General features: G+C 37.4%; 1 protein-coding gene across 1 annotated transcript; it reads left to right on the forward strand.

Moving 5' to 3' along the window:
* Window positions 1-27,586, forward strand: kcnip3b (Kv channel interacting protein 3b, calsenilin). The gene is made up of 9 exons (XM_084401206.1): window positions 1-159; window positions 7,609-7,789; window positions 20,351-20,475; window positions 21,115-21,184; window positions 21,873-21,943; window positions 22,340-22,447; window positions 22,528-22,632; window positions 22,723-22,785; window positions 26,541-27,586. Exons 1-9 carry the CDS (start codon window positions 154-156, stop codon window positions 26,586-26,588), a joined length of 777 nt encoding a protein of 258 aa, XP_084257332.1. The 5' UTR covers window positions 1-153; the 3' UTR covers window positions 26,589-27,586.
* The last annotated feature ends 213 nt before the right edge of the window (window positions 27,587-27,799 follow it).

Raw genomic sequence — 27,799 nt, forward strand, 5'->3', positions numbered from 1 at the left:
ATCCTCTCTGTCACTAGAGGTCGAGCAGGATGTTCTTCTGTTTTCACATATAGCCATCAAAACAGATAGACTAGTAAATGAGAGCGCGCGTGAACATCTGAGGATCCGTGCACATTCGTTCATTTAGTCATCAAAACAGACAACCTGAACAACATGCAGGTAAGATGCTGTACCTGAGACGAAGGCAAAGAAAATATTTGTATCTGTTAATAGTACAATATATGGTCTCCAACTGATAAAAGTTGTTTTAATTCATGTAAATAGAAATAAACGTGTTCTGGTAAACGGTTTTTGACCGCAAAGAACTTGACCCTACTATATATTTCTCTTTCTATGCCTTTCACTTTGAAGTGTTTAGAAACTTTAATTCAATCCGCATATTTCCAAATAGAATTGGGGTGTTGAACTTTCGGTATTGTGCATATTTAATCCATCGTCGTCTTTATGACAATTAATTTTTCTACAGTCAATTAGATTACATGTCTAATGTATTGCTCATGTAAGTGATACATAAAGATAACATTTGTTGAAGGTTGTTTCCTATTTAACTTTTTATCAATACCATGCTCTCTAACATGGTCTTCAATCAGACTTTGTAAGAATTTCTAAAGGCTGGTTATTCATACCAAGCAGTGACTGCAGTGTGTGCCTGTGTGTGTGTGTGTGTGTGTGTGTGTGCAGGTTTATATTACATTGTGGGGACCAAATGTACCCACAAGGATAAAACCTGAGATCACCTACAGTCGAGGGAAATGGATTAATAAACATACTAAATTATGTTTGTTTGTTTGTTTTTGTTTTGTTTTGTTTTTATGTAAAAAAGGCAGAACATTTTCTGTGATGGGTAGGTTTAGGGGACAGAATATACAGAGTACAGTATAAAGACCTATGGAGAGTCCCCAAAAAGATGGTAAAACCGTGTGTGTGTGTGTGTGTGTGTGTGTTGGAAGACAATTAAATTGTCTTGAGAGGAGCCCTAAGCCATTTTCATCTACAAAGTTTGTTGGATAGAGACTTTTATAACCAGTAATCTGATTATTATGTAACACTGTGCCTTTTTAGGCTACTTTAGAACAGCCTGTGTCAGGAATTTGATATCATGCCCTTCACGTCCTTTGCCTAACGTAATATAAGAGCTTTTGGATGAAACGGGGAAAAGGGACAAAAATAAATATTTCAATATCTATACCAAATTTCTAAATGACTGTAAAGGAATTCTGTGCAATGCTACCCACATTTTCTTTTAATATTTTACATTATAACATTGCATTTCCCCATTACACTGGTGATATTTATAGTTACAGAGAAATACTTTATCCACTTAAACATAGATGTGCAAGACAAGAAAAAAAAACAGACACTGATGACCTATGACAACCTCAGTGATGGCTTATGTAATCACTGGCAAAGGAACAGTGTGTTCATGACTGTTGCTTGATACTGTCATATGCGATTGACACTTTGTGATAGTTTAAAGTTGAGGAGTTTGTTCTCCTAAAACACGCAGTAACCAGTATTTGGTGTGAGTTATCAGTAATATTTTCTTCTCTATATTTACTGTGAAAGTTGGTTGAAATGAAAAACCTTAGGTATATTTACAGTTTGAAATATTTTTATACTGTTATTGTTTTTTTAGTTTTTTTTTTAAATCAAGCTGCAATTGCAACGCACAAAACATGTTTTTAAAAATGAGCCAGATCTGTTCAGACCATTAGCAGTTATTTAAAGCAAGTATTGTATTGATGGAATGTCAAAATGTGTCACATACAACATAGAAAGTATACTTGGCTCATCTTGGTCAACTCTATGGCATTCTCATCTCTCTGATCATAATAGGAGATTTGTTTCTTCTAAGGTTCCTGAAAAATGAGATGTAGCTTTCACTAGGGGGCCCGCCTCAGTTTGAACAGATGTAATGCTGCCTCTTCATGCTGGCAGGCAGACTGTTTTAAAATTCAAACACCATAACTCTAAGTAGTGTTTAATAATTCAGTGAACATTTTGCCAAATTCTAGACAGGAAAATTTCTTACTCTGGCTTCTGAGAATCTTTCACAAGAAAAACCCAAAGTACAGCCCAAAGGCAACATTATTGGGTGGGCAGAGAACAAGAGGACTGGATAAATGTGTTACTGTTGGGATTAAGATTGTGAACATGCACATTAAGTGTGAGAGAGAACAATTTTGGCATTTTGAACCCCAGGGCCTAACCATGGTTTCTCATATGTTAATGGATTTTCTTTTTGGGAAATTCATGTGCTCAGTGTTGTTACCCTTTTTTACCCTATAAACTGAAGTTGGTGTCATTGGTGCTCTAATTATTTTCAACTCAAATACAGTAGTTTGCTATATAGTTAACTCAGATTTTGATCAATATCCTGCAGCTGCTCTTCAATCTTCTGCTCTGCTTAGCTGATAGTTGCTCAATAAACTGTTCGGATATGTGATGCTCTAGAGAGGTGTTGAGCTCATAGGCAGAGCTTGTGTAAGGTTGAGGATGGCTTAAGCCCTATTCGCACAGGATTAGTATTATCTGGGGACCTCGTGTGATTTAGAAATTACCCACCCACATCTGAATTTTGTGTGGCGCATTCGCACGGGATAAGCGAAGCCTGTGATTTTACTCGAATTTACTGACTTATCTCCCAGATGTGATGTCAATTGGCTATTGCTTGGAAATGTCTTGTCGTTATTATAGGTCTAGCTGTATGATATATCATAAACAGAAGAATGTTCCTTACTGCATGCTATGTCATTCATTTCCATCTAATCATCAGCTTTCTCTTTCTGCAAATTGTATAGTTGTATGGTGTATAGCGATATGACCAAGCACCCAAAATACTATCAAAACACTCCAAGGCAGCCTCCGTTCTTCGTGAAAGATGGGTAAAAAAGCGCACAGGAAACAAAAACCTTGAAAAAAATTATAAACGACCCCACCAAATCGCACGGGACTAATATTATCACAGGACCTCGGTGTTCGGCGAAATATGGTAGGTCATTTGCGGGGAATTTTTACTTTACAAATTACAGACATGGCCGATTCGCACGGGATTAAGACAACCTCCGCAATCATTACAAATGACTAGAGGTCACCAGGTAATACTTATCCTGCAAATAGGGCTTTAGGCTTACCCTGGCTATGGGGCCACAGGTCAAAAATTTTAAATCTAGTAATAAAGTGAAAATGAAAATTAAATAAAGTCTCGATTGCATAAGATCTGCTTATGTTGCATCATACTTTTTACGCGTTTTACAGCATTGCCACTATAACCAATCACACACGATCTGTTGAGATGCAATGGCCAATCAGAGGCGTTAAGATTAGTAATCGCTGAAACATCTGAGTTTTGTTCAGTGCGGGAGCTGAACTCTGAATTCTGCACTCTCGCTAATACTCTCATCATAAACCGATAAACCGATTTGGTGTTTGTGCTCTTGAGAGCTTCGAAACTAGGTTTTTCTATTTTCAACGTATTTTTGCAGCATTGAGCAATGTAGCCAATCACAAACATATCTGATGATTTCTTGAACACAATGGCCAATCAGACGTGTTTAAGTTAGAATCCCCTCACCGCTCAAAACGCTTTGTGTCCAGTGCTGAGATCTGCCGAAATCCTCTCGTTATAATTTAACTTGTAACAAAAAAGTGAAGACATTATGTAGGCTAAATAAACGATGAGCAGAACAGGGATATGTAGGTTGTTGATAGACGACATGTAACATGACATTCTATTTAAATGTGTTTTTAAGGAAGAATCGCATCTAACCTTACCCTGGAGTTGGTTCACCCTGCTCCTCCTATAGTTGAGCTGTTGTTCAACTAGTGCTGCAGTTGTTTTTCTGTTACATCTGTTCTAGATCCTGTTCAGATAATGCTAAACCCTCAGCTAATGCTGCTCTGAAATCTGCACAGCTAGTGTTGCTCTATGATCTGTTCGGATATGCTGCTCTAAAATAAACCCAGATTTTTTTCGCTCTGGACTGTTACAGGACGAACTAAAGACTAAAAACAATTGGTCAGAACTCCACCAAGGGTTGGACAAACATCTTAGTTTAAAGGGCACCTATTATGCAAAATTCACTTTTACATGGTGTTTGAACATAAATGTGTGTTGGCAGTGTGTACACAACCACCCTATAATGATAAAAATCCACCCAGTGCTTTTTTAATAATCCCCATAAATCATAAGCACTGTCTCAGAACGAGCTGTTCTCAGATTCGGAGCAATGTGACGTCACTTTGCACAGGCCCCTCCCACGACTGTTGATTGACACTGCAGTTTGAGCATAGACCCGCCCTGAGTGAGCTGGACACAGAGTCTGCCATTGTTTCGATGCTTGAGCAGCTGTAGACAAGAATGTCTCCTAAGCGATTGAGGTGTTTTGTTGTTAGATGTAAGAATGAACATAGCAGTCTTCATTTACTCTCGTTGTTACTCGAGGATGGATCTGTACTGTTCGTGATCCAGCTTACAGTCTCCGGAGTGATAGGCCTAACGTTACTGACCACGGCAGAAATGAAAGTGAGAGCGCGCACTTTATGACAGCTCATCGAGTCATTTTACGGATATAAGGTTTACCAGTTGATTTAGCACCCACTGAAAAGGTGTGTATATTTGTTTACTGTTAGTTGTAACGAGTGTTTTGTGTACTTCGCTGTGTATGTTGATGATAATGAAAGGGAGAGAGAGAGAGAGTTTATGGATAAGACTTTAATGCACACTTCTTTTACTGTGTTTATTCAGCTCTTACAGTGATTCTCTGGAGTAAAACTAACGCTCATCTTTTGTGTGATGTACAATAAACTTCACTGAACTCGTCAGTATATTTTGGTCATCATTCGGACGGGGTTTGCTACAGCAGGCTTGTATTAATAGTGGATAAAAGCAGATGACAAATAAGTTATAACCATAATTAAACTAAACTATACCTGTTCTATCTCCATACAGCATATATTCTCTGGCTCTGTGGGCATTATTGTCCGACTCGGAGTCGAAATGAACACCGCTACTGAGAGTTTCTGTTGTGATATTATCAGATGAGATTGTCCTGGCTCTGAGCGCGAGCTCGTGATGCTCCGCCCCCTGGGCCGGCAGCAACAGTTTATTTGCATTTAAAGGGATAGACACTAAAACAGCATGTTTTTCTGAGCTCCAAAAAATGACAATTTAAACATGCTGTAAAAAATTATCTGTTGGGTATTTTGAGCTAAAACTTCACATACATACTCTGGGGACATCAGACACTTATTTTACATCTTGTGATAAGAGTCATAATAGGTGCCCTTTAAATACTCAAGACATGAATAAAGCATTAGGATAAGACTACGGGTTAAGACTGGTAAAAATGGGTTAGGTTAGAGCCTTAAACAACATCATGCAAGCCATCTAACTATTCTCGTCTCACTTATTTTTCTTTTCTTTCTTTACTTGGTTTCTTTTCTTTTCCGTTGAGAGTCTCGTTTTTTAAAGTTAAGTTTTGGCACAAAGCTCTATAGTCTTTGCTCGCCTAAAACTTCAGCCACGAGTCTCCACTCCATTCATCTTCCAACAAGACATCACTCTAGATGCAGAAAGTCCTCAACTAACCTGGGAAACCCCTTTTCAGCAAGGGCATCACAGAAGGGAATCCCCATCAGACACAAACAACAAAAGCAAGTAACACCTCAAGATTCTAGCCGAACTGGTGCATTGATATAAAATTTTATTACCCCACCTAAGAAATGATAGAAGGGTTAAATCAATTATCAATGGTTCATTCAGGTCAGGTCTTATAAAGTGCATTTCACGAGTTCACATCTACATATAATTATTATGGTAAAGGTTGTGCGTATTTGGCGTGCTGTCCGGGTGGAGGGCTCCGAGCTCGGAATTTCTGCCCGAATCCAGAGTACTCCCCCGTTGGTAAGAGTACTAGAAGTGAGGAGATGGAACTAAAAGTGAGGAGATGGGGTGGAGGTGGGATGCTGATAAACTGTCAAGGAACCGAGGTGGGTTCTGCTGTTATTTATCTTAATCCTGAGTTGATTACTGATTGATCTCCACTTGTGCTAATTGGGTTAATTATCTGCACCTGCTCCTCCTGAACCTTGTTAATAAAACATCAGATATTGCTTGAAACTTGGGATCTCATAATTTCACTCTCTTAAAACTAATTATTTCCTCACTTACTTTCTTTCTTTCTTTCTTTCTGCAACTTGTGTGAATGCATGTTAGATATTCGTTTCTGTGTATTAGAATAGTTCAATGAAGTATTGTTGCATTTGAAGAGAAGTGTTCTTTGCTTACGAATTTAATGTCTTAAAGTGGTGATCTTGTTACCTTGCTAATAACATTAGTCCCATTGTCCCACTGCAATACCTTTGTATCTACCTATCGCTTTATTTGCAATACCTATCGCTGCTCTCCCTGCTCTTATCCATGCTAGGCTGCATGGATGCACAGGGAGTTCTTGCCCAGAACAGAACCATACCTATTATCCAAACTGCATGTTAATTGTCAATCATCTTTGACGATAGTGATCCCGACATAATTGAAGGTCATGAAGTTGTTGCTAGAAAGGCAACAATAAGTCTGCAACCCTTAAGCAAGAATCACCCTTACTAAATTCACTTGTATAGCGCGCTGCTCTCTATTCTCTTGTACAGTACCATTGCAGTGCCACTAATGCTGCTACTCTGGTGTTCCTGTGGGGATATCAAGAACCGTTTGTGTTGGAGGTACCATATGTGGTTGTTTGGGACAGGTTGAGCAGTCACAGTGGTCAAGCCAGAGATTAATTGGAGCCTGCTATGCTGACATTGCTCACCATACACGTTACACTCGACTGACTCGCTACAGTCATGTCAATAATGCAGTAGGTGCCAAGGTCTCTTGGTGACAACATGACAGTCCAGCACAAATACACACATGCCCACACGACAGCGAGCATTGTTTACAACCAAATCACAGCTTTAAGCACACAAATACAGTCAAGGAAGGAAACAGTTTGGCACTCTGCAATTTATTTGCCGGTGTGAACATGTAACAGTCACCACTGCCTGTCAGAGCAGATGTGTAGCCAAGCAAATTAGTGCTTTTAGGTATTTACAACTTTTACCGTACGTGCTTAAATTGTGTGTATTTGAAGAATTAAAAATGTTCTTTATAGTTCTTTCAGTGTGTTATGAATTCTCTTTCCTGACAATATTTAAAACATGCTGGCCCTCAAAAATGATGTCCCCCAAGATGTTTTATTGATGCTGTTTTTAGGGAGCTTGAATAATTTAGCGATTCTCTAAATTTTCATAGCAAAGCTTACTGTCTTTTCATGCAAAAAGGAAACAAGAAAAAAAGTGAGGACCCTCACAGGATTCCAGTAGTTCGCTCCTGCGAGTGAATTTTCACTGATGTTTGCTTTTTTGGGGGGGTGGGGGGGCGTTTGATATTTTTCATTAAAGCTGCTATTCCTTAGACGCTTTCCTCACTCTTTCGTTTATATTTTTATCAGACGTTGAAGGTTGTAACAACAGCACATTCAAAAAGATAGTACTCTGCGCCAACCTTCTTCAGATGCTTTTAAGATCTGGGCTCTTTTAATGTGTTTTCTCATTGTCGTTGTCCTCCAGGCAGGTGGACAGAAGGGCGTCGATGGAGGTCTGCTGCCTGACGCCAACGGGCGGGATGGGGACCCCAGCGGGCAGAAGGAGAGCGACGGGAAGTGGCAGAAGCCGCGCATCTCCCGCAAGTCCCTCATGAAATGCTGTCTGGTCAAATGGATCATCGCCAGTACAACGCCCCAAGGCTCAAGTATGACTCTTACAAACCCGGAAAATAACACTAGCCAATATCCAGATGGAGCAGTGGAGGGAACAAATTACAAAGGAGATGTTTAATATAGCATTCATAACATATTATACGCAGCTGTGAACCGTACCCGAGACTGCATTAAAAAGGGTGGTCTAGGAGGGTACGGTTCATGTAAACTCCAGTACGGTTCGCTGCTGAACGCAATCGTACTAAATCATGGAAGTGAACCGCTATTGATGACCTATGATTCGACAAAACTGTGTTTGTGTGCGTCTCATTCACTTTCCTGAAAAGCGTGACTGACTCACTGCAAGCAGAGAGAATGTGTAATTTCATTTATGCTCGCCTTCAGCAGAAATTAACTCCCACGTTCTTCAGAACATTTGCAGTACAATTCGCAGCAGATATACGCAAGTGCCTTTATGTGCTGCCACTTTGAAAACAAAACCAAAGGTTAAAAAAAAACAAAATATAGAAGTGAGGTGAGCAACGTTATGTATTTTGCCGCCTTCTCCCGTGTCGTCGTTACTAAGCAACAGGGTAAACAGCTGCTGCTTTGATGATGCAAACGCACTGCGGTTCAGGCCCAAATAATATAATGTGAACACAATCCAGAAGGGTAAGGAGGAGAAAATGAACTATGGTTCGGACCAGGCAAAAAAAGTGTGAAAGCGCCCTTAGAGGTATACTATAGGCCTATAGTATATACTTGCTTCTGCCATAATTCTTTAACTTAAACACATCTGAGCTTTAAGAAAATCATTTTAGGTTCCCACAGTTAAAATGACTTTGTATGATGTGTATGTGCGCTTAGCTCATATAGACCTTATGTAGCCCCGCCCCTTTTCAGCGCTGCGCTAGTTGTCTTTTGTCTTCCGGTCTGTATTTTCACAGCGATCTTGCATATGAATGAACGGCTCGTTTTAAAATGGCTCGTTTTACTGACATTTGTTAAGACATCTGCTTTAAACATTACAATCCTCAATCCTCAACTTTCATTAACTTTACATTAAGTAAATCCACTTCAAAAGCGAATTACTCCTGGACAGCAATGCCATAGAAATATACAGAGCGACCCTAAAAACCGATGTTCAAAGACAATATTCTAAAGATGGCTGCGCCCTCGCTTCTCTGGCACATAAGGTCTATATATATCATCATTTCAGACATGACTTGAAGGTAGCATATTATGCTCCACTCCAGGTTTTCCATTTCACGCCTCCCTGCTCAGTGGTGAAAGAAATGCTGCTCTGAGTGAGTGATCCTGGAGTGAGTGAAGCACAGGCTGTGTCTGCAATCACCCCCTATACCCTCATTCAATGTTCCCTTACTCCTAATATAGTTCACATGAGGTAGTGAATGAAAACGAGTGAGCGAATTCGGAGAAAGAGTACGCTGGAATGGCTGCCGCTTTTGTATAGTTTGAGCTTGCTGTTTAATAATTATTTGAGACTAGCAAAGTAAGATTTATATTGATCTCTGTCATGAAAACTATCTATAAACCAAAAAAAAAAAAGGATTGCATACCTGAATGATATTATGCTGTACCCACATTGTACCAGCTGTTTGGAAAATGGATGGATGGATGATTCCGCTGCGGCGCCCTCTTCTGGTCAGATGTGGGAATTAATCCGCCCAGTGACTCAGTGCATTAACGTATTCTCTAGTATTCAAACGTGCTTTGAACCAATCGGATTGCTTGGGTTCTAAGCTGGGACTAATCACCACGTGGGACTCAGCACTTCACCACACCGGTCAAGCGTACATCGGTTGTACACTCATTATTGCAGTGCATTGTGGGATTGAATGACTGCACTCGATAATGTCCACTATGGTTTCGGATACCATTCCAAATGGCTGTCCTCTCAAATAATGCCCAATTTAAGGGTATAGGGGGCAATTTCAGACACACCCATAGACCTTTCTGAATAAAAGTATTAATTTCTTTAAAAACAACAACATTTGAATGGTAGTATGTACTATACAACCTACAACTATATGTACTGTGAACTAGGCCTATATCTATCTGCTGAAGGCAACAACTGTTCAGCAACTCTTCCTCACTCAATCTGATGTCATATTTTCCTGTTCTTACAGCATCGCTCTCTCCATCCTCCTCTAATTTTGCTTTCATCTTCTTTCACTGATTCTCCCCCTTCTGCCCCTCTATAAAGAATATTCTAATGTTATAGTTAATTATCTTTAACAACTGCGAGATGTTTATATGCAGGGTTTGTGTGGTTATTAATAGGTAACTTGTGTCAGACCACTCAGGGATGGTATGAGGGGACAACATGTGACTGAGCTGCAACGTCCGGTGTAAATAATTGACAGAGCATCTCTTGTGTGTGCAGACAGTGAGCAGTGTAGCGTGAATGTGTGCCTACATCTGCAGGACTGAGACCTCAGAGTCAGTTCACTTTAAACCATCCATCCCATCAGCATTTTTTAGCAGCCCGTAGTGTCGTCAAGTTTCTATTTCTGTATTCAGACAATCCTTTGGGCTCTACATTAACTCCTCACCTCTCTTTGTGTAATTTCTGCAGTCAATTTTAAAATAAGCTATTAGTTATGTCAATTATTTAAAGATATAAAGGCAAAGTACATTTGTATAATTTTTTATTTTATTTTTTGGCTCCCTGGACCAGTGACTAAAATATCAAGCTGCTGAATCAGGTGCAGAAATGTGATTCTGCTTCACATATTGAAACAAGACATTTGGGACTCCGGTCCAGACAGCCTTCAAACTTTGTGCAAGTGAAATGAAGTATGAGGTTGTTAAAATCAGGTTGTTAAAACGACTTTCTCATTAAAGCCTCTGAAGACGAGTATTATAATCATTAAATGTTTTTGTGAGCCAGCATTTAGGAAGGACTTACTTCCACTGTTAGTGAAGTTAAAGGATTATGAGCAGTGAGAAGCTCTACTTCTCATTTGGTATAATCCACTAAAACCAATGAATTAAATAAGCACAATCATTTTCCATGTACATGTTATGACATGGAGAATTAAAATGAACCTAATTTAATTAGGAGTTGAACCTATGGTTACCCATTTAGGTTTGTTGAGCACATTTCGGGTGGAAACAAATATTACATAATTTGAATATATATATGTATGTATGTACTATATGTGACACTGGATCTCAAAACCAGTCACAAGGCTTATTTATTCAGCTTTCAGATGATGTATAGATCTCAATTTAAAAAAATTGACCCATGTGACTTGTTTTGTGGTCCAGGGTCACATATAACAAATCATTTAAATACATTTTTGAGGAGGCTCAGTCTCTGCCTCCTCGGATGGGCCGCCACTAGAAAGAATACTACCTGATTTTTAGTGATGGGGACGAGACCGCCTATGCCGAGTCCGAGTCAAGACCGAGTCGAGACCGAGTCCGTTGGTTTTCAAATACAGTCGAGTCTGAGTCAAGACCGAGTCTTTGAGGAAGCAAGTCCGAGTCGAGACCGAGTCTTTAGGAGTCGAGACCAAGACCATAAAAACATGTCAGTTTTCATATTCATGATTTAATATCACCCCAGTTAATAATCAACAGTTAGGCCTACAGACTAAGCTAGATTGGGAATTGTTTAGAGGAGCAGTCTTAACGTCTTAATATGGACTATGCTTTTACTATCATTAAAAAAATCTCTACCACATGCATCATCTTCTGCCTATTTTTCTAAACTGCTTCAACAGTGCTGCTCTGTCATCAACATGTTAAGCCCACCCTGACTTTTTTAATCATAGTTAGGACATGCAGAGCAAATTAAAATTTTCTAGTGGTATGTCTAAATTAGTAGGCTTAGCTACTTTATAACATTTTCCAATATTTCCCAATTTTAAACATTTTGACAATACACTAGAATTCAGTATCTTTTAAAACTTTATTCCCCCATAACACACACAAACATTACATAAACACAATTGCACTGTGTAATGCAGTTAATGACTAATAAGATACTGACTCTTTTACACCCCCCTCCCCTTCCACAAACACACACACCCAAATACACACACACAGTGTATATCACACTATGTCACACTGCTGTTAACAACTATGTTCTATGTATGTGTTATTAATTTTCAATGTCCCCCTCCCCATTACTGGCCACTAAACCATTTCCTCAAGTCCCCACTCCCACCCCAACCCAACACCCTTTTGCAACCAAACCATTTAGCACCCCACATCCTAGTGATGGGGACGAGACCGCCTATGCCGAGTCCGAGTCAAGACCGAGTCTTTGAAGGAACAAGTCCGAGACGAGTCCGAGAAAGCAGAAATCGGTCTCGAGACCGGACTCGAGTACTACATCACTACTGATTTTATAGGAAAAATAATAATGTGTGTTTGAAGAATGGGCGTGAAACATGAGAAACATGAAACTCTGGATCAGGAAAGAAAGAGATGCCAGAGGTGGCAAAATAGATCAGAGCAAGAAACCAGAACAGAATCCCAAGCTGTCAAAGTCCATCTGAACTCGGTTTTTTTCCTCTACTTTGTATTGTGAGCCCAACAGATGGCAGTATGCCTTTGAAGAATACAGTGTGTGCCTTCATGAATATGATTACATGAGGCTGTGAGTGAGTGCACTGAAATGCCATATAAACTAGTATAACACATACTTATAACTAGAGAAAATTCATCTTCAACTTTACATGATCGTGTCAGGTTAGGAGTTAAACAAAGTTAGTAAGTGCCCTAACCTACTATTCAAAGATTTTTTTTAAAGAAATTAATACTTTTATTTAACAAGGATGCATTAAACTGGTCATAAGTGACATTTATAATGCTACAAAAAAATTATATTTCAAATAAATTGTGTTATATTGAACTTTTTATTTATCAAATAATCCTGAAAAAAATATATTATGGTTTTCACAAAAAAAAATATTAAGCAGCACAAGTGTTTTCAACATTGACCATAATGAGAAATTATTCTTATTGAAACAGCAAATTAGAATATTAGAAAGATTTCTGAAGGATCATGTGACACTGAAGACTGGAGTAATGATGCTAAAATAAATTACATTTTAAAATATATTCAAATAATATTACTGATTTTACTGTAATTCTTGATAAATAAATAAATGCAGCCCTAGTGAGACGACTTCCAAAAAACAATGTTTTTAGTTTGACCACAAATACAGAATGTGTGTATGTATTTGTATGCAAATACACAACTGTAGAATCCGGTCAGCAATATTTACAAGAAGATATTGACACATTCCAGCTACATTCAGAACTTAATTGGACTAAATCCATACAGTCATTGAAGCTCTTTTTCACCTAGATCTGTCCTTGTTTTTAGACACATCTCATTTATATTATTTACAGTTTTCTATTAATTCCTCTGCAGCGAGATGTGTAGGTGCACCATTCCATGATGCAATATGCTGACACTTCTTATTGAATGCAGGAAATGGGATTTATTAATACAATATTACCGGAGAACCACAGTGAAATGGTGATGAGAATTATTGGATAATGATAAAAACTCTCAAGTAATCTCGAAGTTCCTGTTGAGAAGTTTTTCGTTATTAACAACTATCCATTTCTGTTTTGCTTTGGATTTATACAAGGCATATTAATATGCATATATGTCTCACATTTACATATCACCTAAATCTTGAGACATACTTTTCAGGCTGCATAAATTATTGCTCCCCCCACCAAAACAAAACTAAGAACTCAAGACATCTATAAGTAATCCCTGTTTGATATATCATACTCATAGTCATAGACCATAATGCTGTTTCAGCAACAAGGCCATTAAATTAAGAGCTGCGCTGAGTTTTAATCACTTACATGGAGACACTCCCCTGAGATATTCACCCTCATGCATACTATAATGCATTGCCTATGAAAAACATGCACAGCATTTTCCAAATGACAAAATAAGTCCTTCATGGCTACGTTGCATTATACACTACCGTTAAACATTTGTCGTTAGTAAGATTTCTTTAAAGAAGTAATGCTATATTCACTAAGTATTAAACAAATATAAAGTTTAAGTCATGGTCAAAAGTGGCATTAAAGACTTTTACATAATTACAAAATATCTAAAATAGCACCACACAATTTCTAATTTCCCTCCTGTCCTGTGTCAGTCCTTATCTTGCATTTAAACTTCATGCAGACTGAGATTTTAGAGGGAGTTTCTGGCAGGCCCCAAAGGCCATGTCCTCTCTTGATGTATTGATTTCTCCCATCTCACTGATGCCTGTGTCCGATTTAAACTCATGCATTAATAAGTGCAAACTCATCAGCTATCATCTTTGCCCTCCTGCACTCGGGATTTATGATGGGGAATGGTTTTCATGTTATCAGTGTTTAGTATATCTTCCTTCACAATTCTGATGCACTATTTTCATATTAGTATAAACTATAGGGCTTACATGATATGCATGATATGCTGATTAATCAATATTTTCTGAAATAAAGCCCCGAAGTTATCATTCAAAAGTAAAATAAAACATATAGCTGCGAGCAGACATTTTCGGGGTTCAAGCACTTTAAGCCCATGTGTAAAAATGTATTATGTTTTATTTAGCAAGCATGTAACCACTTTATAGATGGAAAAGACCATTTACAGCCAATACAGGCAATTTACCACAGGAAATATATGGTTTCTAAAGCTTTTTAACAGTTATAGCGCCACCTATGGTCCGATCTCCATAAAAGTTTGCATGCTTTTTTCGTGAAGTTTCGAGTTTTCATTTAGGAATGATAGGCTTTTGGGTGGACTTGCCCATGCCTATTTTCTAAATGACCCAGCTATATCCAAAGGCCAAAGTACAAAAAAAATGTTGATCATTATTGACCTAGAGTCCTGCGAATTGTGCAGTGGTTTTATTGAGGATTAGCCAAAATACTTTTTAAATAATCTCTAATATTTAACAAACGATTCGATTGACAGCGGCGATCCTAGAATCAAAGTTGCTCAGAATGAGGAGTTCTACCATGTCGTGGGCATGTGCAAAAAAAATCACATGGTATACAATTCTTTACGCACATGAAAAACGCGAAAAGAAAAGATGCCCCCCGGTGGCGTTTCTCACAGGCGTCTAGGGCTGTGAGTCAAACAGGCCCAGCGAGTTTCGTTCCGATCGGCCTCCGTTAACCTTGTCTGAAAGCTGCTCAAACTTCATTGGCCGCCACCGGCCGCGTTCTTCGAGATATACAAATGCCAATGCCAGACACCGCATGCCAATTTTCAAGTCAATCGGACTAAGGGTTGCGTAGTTATAACCATTTTTATGTTTTTCCGTTATAGTGCCACCAAGTGTCCAGTCGCCGCATGCTTTTTCACATGACCACAGAATTAACTCTTACATAGGTGTCCCGAGTTTGGTGAAAATATCTCATTCCGTTGACAAGTTATAGCCATTTCAGTAAAAGTGTTCCTTGGGACTGTGAATCGAAATTTCAACTTTTTTAGGATAATTATTGACAATCCAGAGAATCTTGCTGCACTTGTTTGGTTCCGATCGGACCAAAAACCTAGGACTAGTTCGCAAAAGTAGGTTATACAAAAAAAACCCTGAAAATTTCAATGGGCGACGATCAAATCTGAGGCATGCATTTTGTTATAAGACACTTGAGCCTACGCCTAACTGTACGTTCACACCGCCTCCGTCGAGAGCGGCAAAATTCGCTCTCGCCGCCCTGCCAACGACGCCGGAGAAAGATTTGGGGATGCTCTGATGCTCTGACGTAGTTCGAAGTAGACCAATGTTTACAGGATTGCGTTCTCTGGAATCCTCTCAGGCGGAGGACTTCTACTTTCTGATTGGTTGCCGCTGGTTGCCGCCGAACCGCGTCATAGCTTATTACCATAAAGTTGACTTGATTTCAACTCTTCTCGCCGCTCTCGCCGTCCAAGACGCGCCGCGCCGCCCTCGCCGGAGCTCGCCGCCGGCTCTCATTGAAAATGAATGGCTTACGGACACTTTGACGCTCTCGCCGCCGCCGGTGTGAACGCACAGTAATGGTTAAGGAGTTCTGAGCGAATTTTTTATTTATTTTTGTATTTTTTTACTTTTCACCGTTGTAGCGCCCCCGTCAGGCCGTTGGTGGTGACGTTGTTTACGGTGTGAGTCCTACCAGTGACAAAAACATTGTTACAAAACAGTAGCTTTAGAGCTCAATGTGTTGTTTTCTCCTCATATCATTTAATCAAAACATATTGCTGTCTTACAGTCCTCAACAGTGCATTGCACAGACTTTCACATAGACTTCAGCATCTCATGTATGAATATCACATTTTTAATTTGCTATGTCGACTTTAAAACATTCAATGTTCACTCTGCTCCTCAGTTTGAATGGGAACGAAGCTTCCGGTTTCATGCGCTTGGGCAGCTGATGAGGAAAGAGAGCTGCAAACGCTATAAATGCACAGTCAAGATTTTCACTTCGTGTTTACATAAGGAAGAGCCATAAAATAGTCATAATGCCCTTCCGCTAATGCAGAAACACTTAAGAGCATGTTGAGTGACGCAGATTGAGGCAGTAATGTCATGATAGATAGATATATATATGTTTATATATGTTATCTATTTATCAGTCTGACTATCAATCAATCCGTATCCATCTATCTATCTATCTATCTATCTTTCTGTCTATCTGTGTCTATCTATCTATCAGTCTGTCTGACTATCTCTATATCTATCTATCTCTCTATTTGTCTGTCTGTCTGTTTACTTTTATTTATTTACTTACCATAATTTTTGTTTTATTTGAATCTTACTATATTTTATAATTACTTTTTACTTTAGGCGTCTCCATTTTAGACAAACTTTTACAACTTCATAACAACTATCAAACGGTAAATGGTGCTTTGGAATACTTGATTTTGAAAGGTCATTTACTGCATTCTGTGGTCAGGTATTCTGGTCCACTAAACTGTCAGTTTCTCACTAAAGAACCAATTTCCCTATATGTTCGTACTAGCATCATGTATCTCATATTACTGTGTGGTCTCTATCTTCTCACATGGTAAAATAAGTCCAGCTTTAAATCAATATTTCATACTGCTTTATCACATTTATTTATTTGGCAAGTAGCCATGCAATAAGTGGGAGGATGTACAGTACTGACAGACTGTACATCCTGTCATTATCACAAAACAAACCCCCCTTTTAAACCCATTTTACAAAAATAAAACACCCCTCTTGCATGTCCAGGTATATTGTGATTAAATTCTGTATTTTTGTGTCATGTAAGTAAATGAATGATTCACCAGTTCAACTGCTTGTAAACATACTCGCATTATGGCTGGCTCATCACTGTGCATTATTGCTAGAGAGATGGAGAGAGAAGAGGGAGTGTCTGAGTCTAGAGATCAGACTCTTTCGGGACTCCATGAGGAGTATAATGTCCGAGGAGGACCATGACACACTAGTCTGTGGAGACCAAAGCCGCAGGAGGTTTTTAAAGTAACATAGTGACTTTAATCTGCTTTTATTTGAAAAGGATGTAATTTGAAAGGATCCGTAGTGCAGGCATGACTGTACGGTTTGCATTTGTGGTTTGTTTACAGCTTAGTGCATCAGTGATTACCTGCGAGTCTATTGGAATTCAGAATTGTTCCGGGAATGGAGTCTTTAAGAACTTGTTGCGGCAAAGTAGTTTGAAGAAACATTGATCAAACAAGATGAGTTGCTTTTCCTAAAATCGTTCAATTGGCATCTAGCATGACCTCTTGACCTCTGTTCATTTTCTTTAAGGAATCGCATAGCTAATCGCAGTTGCAATGGTCATTCAGGGCATGGAGCTGTTTGCAATTGCTGTAGTGCTTCTTATGTTTATAATGGTGCTCAAACAGTTTGGGGTCACGGATCCACTGCTGGATGGTAAGAACCACCGCATGGTTTTGATGTCGGCCCTAGTTCACTGTAAAAAAGGGTAAATGTGTAGTAGGAGCTATTTCTATCCAAGGCTGCATATAAAAGCAGTAATATTGTGAAATATTATTACAGTTTAACTCTTTTTTTATTTTATTTTTTTTATTATAATATACAGTATTTTAAAATGTAATTTTATTTCCTGTGATGTCAAAGCTGAATTTTCAGCATCATTACTCTAGTCTCATTCTAATATGATGATTTGCTGCTCAAGAAACATTTCTTATTATTATCAATGTTTAACAGTTGTGCTGCTTCATATTCTTTGTGATTCTAATGTTATAAATATATGTACTGTCACTTTTGGTCAGTTAAATGCAACCTTGCTGAATAATTTTCTTTCAGGAAAAAAAAAAAATCTTATCTATACCAAACTTTTGAATGGTAGTTGTAGGTTGAAACAGTCATATTTCTGACTTGAATAATATGTGAATAATATGTCAATTTATATGTTAACTGACAAAACTTGCTAGTCTTATCAATGTTCTATTTGCATCAGCTTTAGTCTGTAAACAATTCTTTGGTCAGATAACCTAAAAAAAATGTATGCATGTGGAAACTTCGAACTTTTTGACAGATTGAACTCGGTTAATTGCACATTAACCGAGAAGAACATATTCACAGTATAAGGAAATGCATTCATTTAATGTCATGCAGTTTTGATACAATCCAACTAATGTGTTGTTTTTCCATTGCTTTCTCTTTATTTCCTCTCTAAATCTCTTCCCTACCTTCTTTATGTTCTTGTATGCCTCATAGATGGTGAGTAAATGTCAAATAGATCAGTGGTTCTCAACTGGTGGGTTGCAGATTTGTTCTAACAAAGGTTGTGGGAAAACAATGCTAATGCTGAAATGCAAAATGCAACAAAAAAAAAACATACTTATTTCAGCAAAAAAAATCATCACTTGATAAAAGCCAAATTCCAACATGTGCAGGTTGTGTTACTAGACCTCATCCTCAGACACCATGAACAAAACTAAAGAAAAAAAAATGATAATGGGTGAATCACACAACTGCGCTTATTTGTGCATTTACAAAATAAAATAAAAGAATCTATTTATCTTATGTCATGTTAATCGTTTTTATACTGTTAGGGCATATGCAGTTCATATTACCCTTGCGAAAAATATGTGTGCATGCAATTGTATTGAATGTGCACTTGAATGTACTTCAAATCTTAAATGTATTTAAAAAAAAAAAAACTATTGCAGATAATCTCTAAAGTGTACTTAAAGAGAGCACACTTTTATTAGTTTATTAGCACACTTAAGTACACTTTTAGAAAGTGCACTTTGTAATGTCAAATTAAAGTATAAATACAATTAAGTATGTTTTAATAATCATTTGTCATACTTTAAAGAAGGACACTTACTTGACTAACATACTAAAGCACATGTAAAGTGCTTGTTTATAATTTTAACAGTAATGTGTTATTCAATATTACATTTTAAAGTTAATTTATTTTAAATGTAATAAATTGCTACTTAATCATTTCAAATGTGTAATTAAAAATATATATATTTGAATGCATGACAAATGATTTTCAGTAGAAATGACATTAAATAATATTTTAGTTTGCCATAAATACTTGTCAGTGTTTGGCAGTTCACTAATAGACCGTAATTGTGAAATCACATATAAAGATGTAAAGTACTTAAGACTTACTGGGTCAAGAAAAGTGCCCTAAAGTGAGCTGAACTTAAAGTTTAATGCATTTAATATAGATTCAAACTATTTGTTTAGTTTTATTTAGCATGCAGTTAAGTGTTGAAAACATTACATACAATGAATGTACACATAGAATATACTTAAGTGCAAATTGAATGTAAAGTTGTTTTTTTTTCGTAATGTTAATGGGTGATACATTTCTGTGTTTCATTTTAAGGACATTTTTGTTAATTGGCGCTGGTTCCCCACTCGATGTCCAATTACAAATCTGGGCCCTGAAGCGAAACCAGTAGAGAATCGCTGATATTCGCTCCCGTTCTTCCCCGTCTGTCTCCCCAACAGCTCCTCTTCTGTGGTTTACAGTGTCTATGGCCGCATTTACACTGTAGGAATTGATGCCCAATTTCGATTTGTTGACTGAATCAGATTTTTTTTTTTTTTATGACCAGCTTGCATCTTCTTTTAAAAGTGTCCCATATCCGATATCTGCATTTAACACTATACATTTGGCGAAACAACCCAAGGTAGACATACTGACCCAGAAGTCGTGTGATCACAAATAGTGTCCACCAGAGTTGACGTCATTCACAACCGTCGCTTTTTCAATGATGTATGACTCGCATAGACAGGTCTATGCGAATATCCAATCTGTCCGCTTACATGGCAAACGCAAATGCACGTATCCGATTCCTATCAGATTTATTTCCACCTGAAACCGTTCTGATATTATTGGAATCCATGTGTTTTTCAACCTATGACACATGGGAGGAAAAAATCTGAATTGAGTCATGTGATGTAAATGCGGCATATTTCTGTACTCTTCTTTTAAACCCCAAATATGTGGCTGTCCTTTCACCTGCACTCCACGCTTTACCTGTTTAGTTCTTTACTGTCCTGCCCTCGGTGCAACCCAACTGATATCTGTCACTCACCTCCTCCACGGCCCTCCTCTTCCCACTCTTCCTCATGCTCTCTCTCTGACAGACACCGTTGAAAGTGATCTGGAGTTGTCCATGGTCCGACATCAGCCAGAGGGCCTGGAGCAGCTCCAGGCTCAGACCAAGTTCACTAGGAAGGAGCTGCAGTCGCTCTACAGAGGCTTCAAAAACGTAAGACTGCTTAAAGAGAGAGTTCACCCTAAAATGAAAATTAAGTCATCATTTACTTTAAATCAAGAAATCAAGATGAACCTAGAAATCGCCTAGAAATCCCCAAAAAGTATCTGTATTTTCTACCCTGAGTTGAATATCTCTGGGCTGGAACTCTTTGTCTGATGAGAGTCAGAAGGACAGCTGACAGATGTGAACACGATACATTTTTGTAGTGACGAACACAACGGATGGAACATGGATTGTATTTCATGTCATTTTTTTTTTAATTCTCCTTACATTTACATTTACATTTATTCATTTAGCTGACGCTTTTATCCAAAGCGACTTACAATTGCTATATATGTCAGAGGTCGCACGCCTCTGGAGCAACTAGGGGTTAAGTGTCTTGCTCAGGGACACATTGGTGTCTCACAGTGGATTCGAACCCGGGTCTCTCACACCAAAGGCATGTGTCTTATCCATTGCGCCACACCACCCCCACCCCTTTTTTGGTCCAAAAAAGAAAGAAGGGCATACTGCATTAGAACAACACCAGGGTGAGTAAATGATGACTTCATTTTCATTTCAGGGTGAACTATTCCTGTAAGTTTGTTGCAAGGGAAAGTATCCTTGAATTCTTGCCACGTTTCTAAATAGGAGTGTCCCAGCGGATTGGTGGATGAGGAGACGTTTAAAACGATCTATTCCCAGTTCTTCCCTCAAGGAGGTAGGCTGATTGTTGCATTTTCAACTCTGGTTTGATTATGTGGATGTAATCTTACTAAGTGAACAAGTGAAGTAATAAGTGAATTCACCCAATATGAATATGACAAAAAAATATATATATATAATATAAGATTTTATTAGTATTAATCAGCATTTTTTTATGCATTTATTAATTAACTTAATTTTTAAAATTAAAATATTATTTACATTGTTTAAATACAATTTGATGACTGAGTGAAATAATATACAGTGTATATATATGTATATGTATGTACGTATGTACGTATATGTGTGTGTGTGTGTGTGTGTGTGTGTATATGTATGTATATGTATGTGTGTGTATATATATATATATATATATATATATATATATCTTAGTTAGTTAGAATATTAATAGAATGAATTAGCATTTTATTTATTTTAAAATATTCATTCATTATTTTTTTCAATTGTGTTTTATCAAAAACAGGATTTAAACAGTTATAGTGTATATATAGTTATATTATTAATAGTATTAATCACCATTTTTATTTATTTATTTTACATTTTTTTTAAATAGTTGGTGACTTTACTATTTTTCTAAAATGTGGAAAAGTTATAATAAAAAATAAGTAGGTGTCGAAAGTCCAAAATAAAATCCAAATATTTATGCAGAAATATAGTTAATCATTCTTTTCTTTTTTTTCCAGATGCCACTACATATGCACATTTCCTCTTCAATGCTTTTGACATGGACCGAAACGGCTCTATACGTTTTGAGGTTAGGAACATTATTAAATACTATTAAATATTATTAAAACAAAATTATTTGTCATTTGAAAGACTTCAGCTGTGTAATTCTACTGTATTCAACTTAAATGTTTATATTCATGTACATCAGAAGATGAACAATAATATCTGCCTATATTATTATATAATTATTTAATATATCTGCCTGAATTTCCCCAGTGTGTGATTAATAAAGTCTACTTACTTACTTACTTACTATACATCTTGATTAGGCCAGGGGGAAAAAAAAGATTAATTTCAGAATTGCTAATATTATTGTACTAATATTATTTTACTTATGTTCTCAACAGAGCACAAGTGTTAGTCCGACATACCAACACAACTGAGAATATTTCATTTAATTATTTTTAAACGTGTGTTTTGGCAGGACTTTGTAATCGGCCTGTCTGTTCTTCTTCGAGGTTCTGAGACAGAGAAACTGAGGTGGGCCTTTAACCTCTATGACATTAATAAAGACGGCTACATCACCAGAGAGGTATGAAAGACGCGTGTTAACAGACACATTGTTTCTTTAGTACAAATATGTGTTTGCTATTGTTTCTGCACTTTCTACAGGAAATGCAGGCTATCATGAAGTCCATCTATGACATGATGGGCAGGCACACCTCTCCTAGTGTCAAAGATGATGCTGCATTTGAACACGTGGAGAATTTCTTCCAGGTACCGGACCTTTAGCAGTCCCTTGGAAAGTTATTTCAGCCAGCAATGGTCATCTGCTTAACCAAACTCTCAAAACACCTTGCTTCACAGAAAATGGACCGGAACAGAGACGGAGTTGTAACCATTGATGAGTTCATAGAGACCTGTCAGAAGGTAGGCCAGGTTTAAAAGGGGTCATATCATAAGAAATCAATTATATGATATTTTTTAATCTATTGAAGTGGAAGAGTTTATTGTTTGCTTATTTGAAAATATACTTTTCAAGTACTTAAGTTTGGTTCTCCTTTTAAAGAAGACATTTGGCAGATTATTGTGACTATAAGGGAAAAAAAGTTTTATTTAAAAAAAAAAGTTATAGAAGTGTAAGTTTATTGTTATAAAAAGTGCACAAAAATAATATTTTTCATTTTTAAAAACATGTTTTCCTCAAAAATTGCAAGGAAAATCAAATCCATAAATCTAAACTATTTGTGTTCCAAATTTGAGGTTGATATCTCAAAAAAATGTGTTTGTTCATTACTAGATGAAATTCGTTTCCCATTCATTTCCGTTGCTGTCATTTTTACCACGAGGAGTACAAGCAGGCTCGGATTTAGAAAGCAGAGGCCTCTGGGCACAAAATCTTGGAGGCCCCCCTCCCCCCTCGTAGGCTTGTGGCCCAAACTAACACAGCATCTTAATTTTTAGAAACAGTAAAAGGAAGCTGTGGGTTTTTCTTTACTTTAAAACAAAACCACTTTCTCCAACTCCATTTCTTGTTATGTTAACTGTGACAGCAAAGGAGATCTATAAATGCACTGTTAGATATTTTGTCGTATTTTTGCGGTAACTTACTGGCAGCACTATTGCCAGTAAGTTACTGTAAGTTCCCCTTTACAGTAGCTTACCTGTAAATGTGTTTTACGGTATGATGCCTTTACCGCAATTTAATTTTACAGTAAGATGCCCTTACCGCAATTTAATTTTACAGTAAGATGCCCTTACTGCAAGTAAATTTTACAGTAAGATGCCCTTACTGCAATTTAATTTCAGTATGATGCCCTTACTGCAATTTAATTTTACAGTATGATGGCCTTACTGCAATTTTATTTTACAGTAAGATGCCCTTACCGCAATTTAATTTTACAGATTGATGCCCTTACCGCAAGTAAATTTTACAGTAAGATGCCCTTACTGCAATTTAATTTCAGTATGATGCCCTTACTGCAATTTAATTTTACAATAAGACGCCCATACTGCAATTTCATTTTACAGTATTATGCCCTTACTGCGACTTATTTTTACAGTATAAAACAGTACTATTTTATTATTTATATTTTACATGAATGCTATTGAATTTAATAAATTCCAAAAAAGTGACTTGAGTCCATGTACATCAGCATATTCTTTATTCACTGTCACAATCAATAACATCCATTTTATTTTTTTATTGTGATGCAACATTAGGCAAGGCAGTTTTATTCATATAGCACGTCATACACTTTGACAATTAAAAGTGCTTTACACAGTATGGAATTAAAATAATCACAAAATAAAAGCAAGGAAAATTAAAATGCCCCTATTATGGATTTTTGAAAATGGCCTTTCATGTAGTGTGTAACCGCTCTAAGGCCTCGTTTACACTGTCAGTGAAATGTAACCCAATTCCGATTTTTTTTTTTTTGCTTATATGTGACACAGATCGGATGTGTTCTATGACAGTGTAAACAGGGAAAAAAGGCATGCATTTGGATATTTCGAGATCGGTTTCAGGCCTCATTCATATGTGGAAATAAATCAGATATAAATCATATATGTGCCAATGCGTCATATAAACAGGCAGATCGGATTTTCTGAGGAATTAGGCAACGTCTCAACGGTTTAATGAGAGCAACCCCGACGCGCATCTGCAAAGGGACGGATGGGCCTCGTTTACACTGCAGGTCTTGATGCCCAATTCTGATTTGTTGCCCATATCCGTTTTTTTTTTTACCGTCCGTTTATACGTTCTTTCAATTGTGACTCATATCCGATTCATGTATTTACACTTGACATACTATCTGAAATGCTGCACATGATTAAAGGGGGTTCTTGTACGGATGGACAAACGCGAAATATGCTCAAGACCTGCAGTATAAACAAGGCCTAAGTTAATGAAAACATCCTGCAAAGTTTTAAATCTGAAAGTGCACCGTATATAAAGTTATTTTCTTTCAAAAGTAAGAGTCGACAATGAAATGAATCGTTTTTCAAACGAGTCATAAGCCATTTCGTTGTGACGTCAAGACGAAACATTAGCATATTGCCGACACCAGGGAAAACTTGAAACCCTTCAAACACTATAGCTGATCCCTGTGGATGCTGGATAGCATCATGTTGAGAAGACGATGTGCTCTACAATGTGACGGTAAAGCCAGTTTTATTTTCACTGCCCAAGAATGAGTATGTGAAGAATCAGTGGTTAAAGTTCATCCTTACCACGATAGCATAGCAGTATAATCCTAAACTTTTGCTGTGTTCCCTTTATTTTACTGACGACTGCTTCTCAAATCTCGGAGTTCAATGCAGGATTCGCGAACAGCTTGCTCTTGGAAGATGGAGTTCAAAAAACTTAGTTTTGAGTTTTATTTTGTGTAGGTCTCCTGCTAACTGGCTAACTCACGTTATCACTGTCTTACTGTGTGTTCACATCAGTCATTCACGCTAGAGCTCGGCTAATGTATGCACTGTTATTAATACAGTTTCCACGTGTTCATCGCAATAAATTAGAAAAATACTCTGTAAATAAATAAGTACAAGTAAAATAATCGGTTTGTTGATGGATATGCACTTGTTAATGCTGATGGTGAGGAATTACAGTTGTAACATCTCATAATGTACCTCAAACTGAGTAGTATCAAGTCCTGCTCGAGTCGTCCTTGCGGTGAAGGTTCGGGTTGAATAACTAGTTCTTTCAGTGTTTCATTATTGGACTCGCGCTCGCATTGATATGGTAAAATCAACATCATCGTTCGTTACTGTGTTTAGTTTACGGTGTAGGAAGCCTCAGGACACAGCCTAAAAACTGATCTGGTCATGATACTTTTTTGTGTGCAAATAAATTATTATTAACACACATACACACAAACACACACACACACACTCATTAATGAATTTTAATTAAATTTAATAAAAAAAAAAGATGAGGTCACACAGTTAGTGGGGTCTTGGAGGCCCCCTAGAGGTCGGAGGCCCCCGGGCACATCCGGCCTTGAGTACAAGTTACTTTTTTTTCAGGTCCAACCTTTTCGAATAATTTTTTGTGTTCATATAGCAAGTGCCAAAACATTTACCAATTTTTTTACAATTCTGATGAAGTAAAAAATGTACAAAAAACAACATTTCAAATATTTTGGTTAAAAATGACAGAAGAGCACCATATTTGATAGTTTAAAAAGGACAATTCATCGAAAACCAAGCTACAAAAACAGCTTGTACTTTAATTTGATATTCATTATTGATATTAATTAAATTATATTATTATTTTATATAATATTATTTTGCCCAATAGAAAAAAATAATAATAATAAATGGACTGTTTAATAAGAGGATGAAAAATGGTCATGAAATAGTACATTTTGAGTTGTTCTGGCACAAAAATCTGGACTAACATTATACAGTAAGTGGACCTTAGAAGTAAAAAAATAAATAAAAAAGATTTGTTATATGACTCCTTCAAATCCCTTAGTTTTCATGTCCTGTCTAGAAGTATCTGCGGTTCCTAACCATGCTTTGACAGAAGCGTCAGAGCTAATGTCAGATAAATGTCAGCATTAGACTGATTTCCGTTGATACGTAGGCTCTCACTGACAGCTAGACATTTTCTAAACTCTTTCTAACATGAAGCTGTCACCAACAATCTGCGACTGACGCTTTTTCTCTTTTACTAGGACGAGAACATTATGAGCTCCATGCAGCTGTTTGAGAATGTCATCTAGAGCGCAGCATGAAGTGCAGAATGATCCTTGCTCTTTTTCCAGCATTGTTCCATTAGTCCTCGAGCGCTCCACAGGGACTCTCTTGTCTAGAAACACTTCTGTTTTGCACCTAGGCCCTGTAGCATGTGAATGAACATTTTGATTGATTGTATTGAATGCTGTAACAGGATGTGGGCCGCCTGCGAGTGTGCCATTACTGTATGTCTCAATTTAATCTGAAGTATTCAAGACAGGTTTTAAATGCTCATTTGTATATATGTAGATATATATGTGCCCTTAAACTTGCATGTTTGCCTGCTATTTGTCTGGCCCATTGTCATTTTATACGAAGAAATAAAGGCATCTGTGAATGACTCCATGATGTGCGAATGACCATAGCATACTAGTGTGGGATTCTGTATCTTTGAAAATGAATTAGGCCTACTGATATTTCTTTCACATAACTTAAAGCCCCCCTGTGGTGAAAATCAAGCTTTTAAAGCGGTAGTTGATTATGATTTCACTTTTCTAACTTTAGTTAGTGTGTAATGTTGCTGTTTGAGCATAAACAACATCTGCAAAGTTACAACGCTCAAAGTTCAAAGCAAAGGGAGATATTTGCTTTTAAAGAATTGCTTTTTAAGGACTACAACAAACGACTGGTAGGGACACGACATTCCTCCAGGGTTGGTGACATCACAAACCCCAAAATTTACATAAACCCCGCCCCCGGGAACACGATTAATAGATTATAAAGACAGAATATGCTAATCAATGACTAGAAGATAACTACACATAAGCTACATAAATTCATCAACTAACCATTCAGAAATGTCGTTTTGCATTCTACATGTTGTCACTTCTTCTTGAGTCTCTCCATCATTGTCTGACTCCGGTTTGAACATAAAAGGCTAAAAGTTTTTGAAATTTTCAGTGCATGTCTGTGTAAGTGCAAGCAGTTGAAGCTCCGCCCCCTGTGCCGGGAGCAGCAGCTCATTTGCAATTAAAGGAACAGACACAAAACGGTGCAAAAATTTACAATTTTACCATGCTATATAAAAATATCTGTGGGGTATTTTGAGCTAAAACTTCACATACACACTCTGGGGACATCAGATACTTATTTTACATCTTGTAAAAAGGGCATTATATCACCCCTTTAATGTTGTTTACATGTCTGTGGTGTTTTTTTAATGTTCTTTGTCAAATCATGTGCAAATTCAGAAGTCAAC

This window comes from Rutilus rutilus, assembly GCF_951802725.1.
Source record: "Rutilus rutilus genome assembly, chromosome: 25".
NCBI classification, from domain to species: Eukaryota; Metazoa; Chordata; class Actinopteri; order Cypriniformes; family Leuciscidae; genus Rutilus; species Rutilus rutilus.